The 6,704-nt window shown below is 38.9% G+C and overlaps 1 protein-coding gene across 1 annotated transcript; it reads left to right on the top strand.

Moving 5' to 3' along the window:
• The first annotated feature begins 1,041 nt into the window (after positions 1–1,041).
• LOC147400695 (AAA-type ATPase family protein) lies at positions 1,042–3,114 on the top strand. The gene is made up of 2 exons (XM_086446496.1): positions 1,042–1,155; positions 1,229–3,114. Exon 2 carries the CDS (start codon positions 1,282–1,284, stop codon positions 2,953–2,955), a length of 1,674 nt encoding a protein of 557 aa, XP_086302622.1. The 5' UTR covers positions 1,042–1,155; positions 1,229–1,281; the 3' UTR covers positions 2,956–3,114.
• The last annotated feature ends 3,590 nt before the right edge of the window (positions 3,115–6,704 follow it).

Below are 6,704 nucleotides of genomic sequence, written 5' to 3'. Positions count from 1 at the left end.
TTACATATGCTGACCCAACGCGGTTGGACTTGGTTCCCAAAACGAACCAAAACCCTGCTAGAATTGATCCCAAATGATCGGATTTGGATCCCAAACGGGCCAAGACTTTGCAAGTGTTGACCTCATACAATCGGACATGGTTCCCAGCATGCACCAAAACCTTATTGGAACTGACCCTAGATGATTGGGCTTAGCTCCCAAATGGCAAAGACTTTGCAAGTGCCAACCCTAAACAGTTGAATTTGATTCCCAACACGAACCAAGACCTTATTAAGACCGACCCCAAATGTGCCAACACTTTGCAAGTGTCAACCTCACACGGTCCGACTTGGTTCCCAACATGAACCAAGACCCTATTAGAGTCGATCACAAACGGTTGGGCTTGACTCCCAAACAAGCCAATATTTTGTAAGTACCGACTCAAACGGTCGGACTTGGTTTCCAACATGAATCAAAACCCTGTTGTAACCGACCCCAAATGGTTGGGCTTAGCTCCCAAACGAGCCAAGACTTTGCAGGTGCTGACCTTACACGATCGAACTTGGTTCCTAATGGACCAAGACCCTACTAAACAGACCCTAAATGGCTGGACTTGACTCTCAAACGATTTAAAACTTTACAGGTGCCGCCCCCAAATGATCAAACTTTGTGCTAAATGGTCCCACAAGATCAATTTAGGATAAGGATTAGACTCCCTAAATGAGTCAATGTGGTGCTAAGTGGTCCTGCGGATGTGGACCAAACTCCTCAAATGAGTCAGGTGTTGTGTTAAATAGTCTTGCACAACCGACTTAGGACGTTGATCCGACTCCCCAAATGAGTCGAGTGTGGTGCTAAGTACTTTTATAACCTACATTTCTTTTGCAATATAAAATTACCTATTAAAAAATTATAGAATTCTAATCAATATTTATTATTAATTTGTAAATAAATATTTATTATTTTAAATATAGAATTATAATGTATCACGTCCAAATATCACTTGACATGTAAGATCGTTTATAATATCAGGTGTAATTGGACATCCAAGTGATGTGTGCAACGAGGAATGAGTGATCCGCATCTAATGGGTCCTAGAAATTGTATGGAGAGACCGGCCAAAACTAAGATGGAAGAGAGCGCCGAAACACTGATACAGAGACCACAGCAAAACAAGTAAGCTTATTGTTCTTAACTAGAAATTGTAGGCTGGCTGCTTCGTCTTCTCCTTATTTTTCTCATCCTGCAGCTCCTTCTCAAATAAACAAAAAGGAAGTTGTAGTCATATAGGAGGACGTGGAGATGGAGATGGAGCAGTTATTGAACATGGGCTTCTCTCTAGAGTTGGCTTCTCAAGCTTTGTCTGCCACTGGAGGCAAATCCACCCTCAAAGCTACAGAATGGATCCTCACCCACCATAACTCTAATGCCAATCCTCCTAATCCCTCTCAATCCCAATCCCAACCCCAACCCCAACACCAATCCCAATCCCAACCCCAACCCCAACACCAATCCCAGTCCCAACCCAGACTCGATCGCTTCTTCCAATCCAAACCTCGCTCCTTCCAAAATCAAATCCAACCAAATCCCTCATACTCGGACAAACAATCAGATCCAGAACCTCATCCTAAGCGTCCCAAACTATTAAATCCTCCATCACCCCATGAACCTTTATCCGAGCGAATGCGCCCTCGCAACATCGATGAGGTTGTTGGACAAGACCATCTTCTCGGGAACAATTCCCTTCTTCGATCATCTTTAGATTGCCAACGCTTACCTTCCATTGTTCTCTGGGGTCCACCTGGTACTGGTAAGACTTCAATTGCCAAAGCTATTGCCAATACAGCTCCCATTTCGTTTAGATTCGTTTCTTTATCAGCTGTAACCGCTGGGGTTAAGGACGTTAGGGAAGCTGTGGAGGAAGCTAGAAAGATGAAGAAGATGAACAAACGGACCGTTCTATTTGTTGATGAGGTTCACAGGTTTAATAAATCACAACAAGATTCCTTCTTGCCGGTAATTGAGGATGGGAGCGTTATCTTTATGGGTGCGACAACTGAGAATCCGTCCTTCCATTTGATCACTCCATTGTTATCTCGGTGTAGAGTCCTGACACTCAATCCATTGCATCCCCACATCATTGCAAGGTTGCTTGCAAAGGCTGCGTATGATGCAGAGAAGGGATTGGCTCGGAGTGTGGGGGTTGGCGTGATAGTGGAAGAGAAAGTATTTGATTTTATATCATTGAATTGCGATGGTGATGTTAGGGTGGCATTGAATGCGTTGGAGATCTCTGCTACAACGGCTGCAGCTCGAAGGGCTTCTCTGGTTAGACCGATCGAGGGTTCAACTTCTGATGCAAGTGCTGGTGACGACAATGCTGCTGTTGTCACCCTTGATGATGCTAAAGAAGCGTTCCAATGTAAGCACCTTGCGTATGATAGGGCGGGGGAAGAACATTATAACCTAATCAGTGCTCTTCATAAATCAATGAGAGGGAGCGATGCTGATGCGGCAATTTATTGGTTGGCAAGAATGTTAGAAGGAGGGGAAGAGCCTCTCTACATTGCTCGAAGGCTCATTAGGTTTGCGAGTGAAGATGTTGGATTGGCTGACCCGACTGCACTCACTCAAGCTGTTGCTTGCTACCAGGCTTGCCATTTTATAGGAATGCCCGAGTGCAATGTGAACCTTGCACAATGTGTCGCCTACTTGGCTTTGGCTCCCAAGTCCGTTTCCGTTTACCAGGCATTATTAGCAGCACAGAAGGTTGTGAGGGAGTCGGTCGGACAGAATGAAGGAGTACCTCTTCATCTGAGAAATGCACCAACGAAGCTAATGAAGGATCTTGGCTATGGGAAGGGATACATTTACCCACCCGACCACCCATCTTCTTCATCATCTCAGAGTTATCTGCCACCATCGCTACAAGGTTTCAAGTTTCTCAATTGGCCAACTAACAATGCCATTAGATGAGGAGCAGAGCATTAGCCATACATTTGGGTAAAGCTTTCTTTTTTCTTTTTGGGTGTTCACTTATGGAAATAGAAACCCTTTTTGTCCATATTTTGATGTCGTTTTTGTCCATATTTTGACGTCGTTTTTATTTGGGTTGAAATGAAAAGAAAATTAACATCTTTTGAATTAAGCATACTTACTGGTTTGATGATTCTCATTTTAATTTTTATGGCTGTTATCAAACATTCATACTTCATTGTGTGGTCATTACTCATTACATATAACCTATGGAGACTAGGAGACGTATGTTCATTTTTTTTTTTCCAAACATATTGATCTTACTTCCCCGAGTTGTGATATTTACTTGCCACTGTTTCTTACCTCTCAGTTGTAGTTTCCAATTTGTCCTCTCTTGATTTTCAGGGATCTAAAAGAAACAAAAGAAATTGGTTTATAAAACTCAACCATAAAATTGATTGCTATTTGTTTCTCTCTATACATGAATGACTTCCCCAAATTGGAATTCTCCCTGAGAAGTTTCAAGATTCTTGCGAGATTTAAGTGGGATTTCAAAGGACAGGGTGATTGTTTATACAACTTGTTGCTTAGGCTGAGTCAGTTCTAATTTGAATCCTGTGATATCTTGAGTTTTAAAGGGAAGGAAACCAAGAAGTTGGTAATATGATCTCTAACTGCATCTTGATGTCATGCACATCTGTGTTGATACAATTAGAGAACACACGGAAGCATATAGGTCATGACTGAAATGAAGGTTATGGCAGTGGGCAATGGTCTTGAGGAAGATCTCGGCCATGGCATCTCGTCTTGTTCTCGGATGATTTTTGGAACCATGGTTGAGGGTGAGAACTAAAGCAAAAAATACAGACCTCGTAGACCACAAAGACTCTTCCTGGTGACATATCACAAGCTGCAACACTACCAACCTAATTGTGTACAACACTTGCATCTGCCACCTCTGAAAAATGAACAAACCCAGTTGACACCAAAGAACAAGTGTTTAATGCATAACCAGCATCATTTACATATAACACTAAGACACTATTATGGGGGCCTCTTGGCTGACTTCCATATAGTATCTGTGAAGCATTTTTGACTACAACACTAAACTCTTGAATTTCAAAACATTTATTTCTCTCAATTTTGTATATAATAATGATACTGCCCATTTAATTGAGTCATCTGATGATGGACCCAAACATATTTAAGTGGTCTTTGAGTCATACTTAACTGTGCTGTACTCTCATTAGCAATCTTAGAAGTTAGTACATACAATTCTTCCATTCAAATCAAACATTTCTTTCTTTTATGCACATATTATCTAATATATTGCAAGTCAAAACATCAGATATGTTCATTATGGTAAATATTAGCAATCTGTGCATTTTGAGTCCTCAATGTAATGGTAGTTTACATTGTCCTGAACATGTCCTAGGTTTAGGGAGTCTACCCGCAACAGGCACGTCCAGGGGCAGTCATTTACTACTACTACCCTTGTCCATGTAAACATGTGTGTCATGTACATGTATGTATATGTAAATGGGCTTGGGCTATCTTTATGCTCAAGTTTTGATGTTCAATCCTTCCTTTTAGACATGGGTGAAAAGATTGGCATCCTTCTTTAGGGAATGGGTAAGTCCCATCTTGTTGTTTGTGAATGGCAATGACCTTATTACCTCCTAGAAGGTGTTGCTTGTGGAGACATTGGCTGGGACCATGATGAGAACCTCACAAAATTCAAGCCGTGTAACCTAACAATCCTAGTTTCAGACATGTATGAGATTGTTGTCATGAACGAGGGGATACCAAATACCAATTGTGGGGGGAACCAGGAAGGAGGGGCAACCTGAGGATAAAATTTGAAGTGAAGTTCCCTGCAAGATTTTGACGTCCAACCAACAAGTGGGTCTAAAGCGAATCTTTTTTTTTTTTTTTTCTAGCTTTGAATGTATTATATGTATATTAAACATCAACCACCCAAGCCCATTTTTTTTTTAAAGCTTCTTTCTTCCTTAGCGATGATTTTCATATATTTTTCTTTTATGCATTAAGATGGTATTATATCCAGAAGGCCACAGAAATAAAATATGCAAGTTATTGAAATAGATGTATGTCTTGAAGTAATATTCCCTACACCCTAGGAAATTGGCAAAATTAGTTTTACTCCCCATATATCTAGAATGCACTCATGAGTGAAAGTCAAATGTCCCTTTTTTTTCCTTTTTCTTTTTGAAATTTTGATTTAGTAATTTAAGATTTGGAAGGGTATTTTGGATAAAACCAAAATTTCACCATTAATTCATGAAGAAAAAATTATGTTGACTTTTGGTCAAGGGTAAACCTAATCTTGCATTTTATAAGGAATAAACCTAATATAATTAATTTTGCAGGGGATATTTCTAAACTTCCCTAAAGTAAATTCTCCAAAACTTAGGATTTCATTTTGATCAATTATTCAACTTGCTAGATCTTGTTCAGAATTAATATAAGACATACTTATAAATAAAAAAAAGAATTAATATAAGACATGTATGCACAACGAGATTAGTTTATTCTGTATGTTGATGACGTCCTTCACTTTTTTGGAGATTCTATTGCCACGCCAACTTTTGCCAATACCACCTCAATTCATATGTAGATCACCTCCAAAACAGCACACATCTTGGGTGGCATATGGCTATAGAAGCTCTCTTTTATATGCTAAAGATGAAGAAAAAAAATGTAGGATGAGCAGAGTTAACGATACAAATAAAATGAGGGTTGAGTTTTTCATGTAAGATTCCAAGAAACAAGAACGGTTTCTTACTTTTCAAACATATAATGCTACTCAGTACCCTCTAAAGATTAGCATCCAAAAAACAACATGACAGAGCATTCTCTGTAGGGAATTTGATGTGTGTAATGCTTGGAATAAGACTTTTACTACTTGCAGCCATGGTTAACAAATTTTATTAGAACAAAATAGGACGTTAAGTACCCGACAAAGTCTACCTTAGGGGTGTCGTGGGTTGGGTTTGGGTCAGTTTCATGTATACCCAAAATTGTACCCAAACTTAAACATCAGTTTCAGTTTTGGGTTTGAGACCCTAGTTATCAGAACCGACCCAACAAATACCCGATACACATTGGGTACCTGTTCAGATTAAAAACAAATAATTTGACTTAATTACTAAGTGTTGTTTTACTTAAATGGATTGTTACCACATTAGCAATCCAATACCATGGCTTCTGAATTTCATCCAAAAACTCAGATTCAAAAAAAAAATCAATTTTTTTGTAACTTGATCCAAGGTTTTATGAATGGACAACTACTGAACTTCCACCTAACTTTTTAAAAATTCAACAATAAAAAATAACTTTTTTTAAATGTTTTTTTTTCAAAATTCATAGAATTTTACAACCATGAATCACCAAATCGTGTTTTTTGATATCACAAACTGAGCCCAAGGAACCTTATTAAGGGTGAAATCCTTACCAACTTAGTAAGAGAAGTCAAATTCTTTTATTTGTTTGTATTGTTTGAACTTTTAACTGACGTATTTTAATATTTCAAAGGATTAAAGATGAGAAAAGTCTATCCTATAAGCATGTGAGTGCAGTTCAGCTCTTCATTAAAGTTTAAACTTGAGAAGGAGAGAAGGGAAGAATATGGACAAACGACTCGAAAGTAGGAAGGATTGAGACTTGAGAATTAAGTTACTCGTTTGAGAGAGATTCAATATTGAAATATCTCTCCATAATTAGTAATT

This window comes from Akebia trifoliata, chromosome 6 (genome assembly GCF_017979445.1).
Source record: "Akebia trifoliata isolate Shusen 1 chromosome 6, ASM1797944v1, whole genome shotgun sequence".
NCBI lineage: Eukaryota > Viridiplantae > Streptophyta > Magnoliopsida > Ranunculales > Lardizabalaceae > Akebia > Akebia trifoliata.
This window is presented reverse-complemented; position numbering and strand designations above follow the sequence as displayed.

Excerpts from the sequence above, each read along its gene's own strand:
- LOC147400695 (XM_086446496.1), top strand. The coding sequence starts at position 1,282 with ATGGAGATGGAGCAGTTATTGAACATGGGCTTCTCTCTAGAGTTGGCT.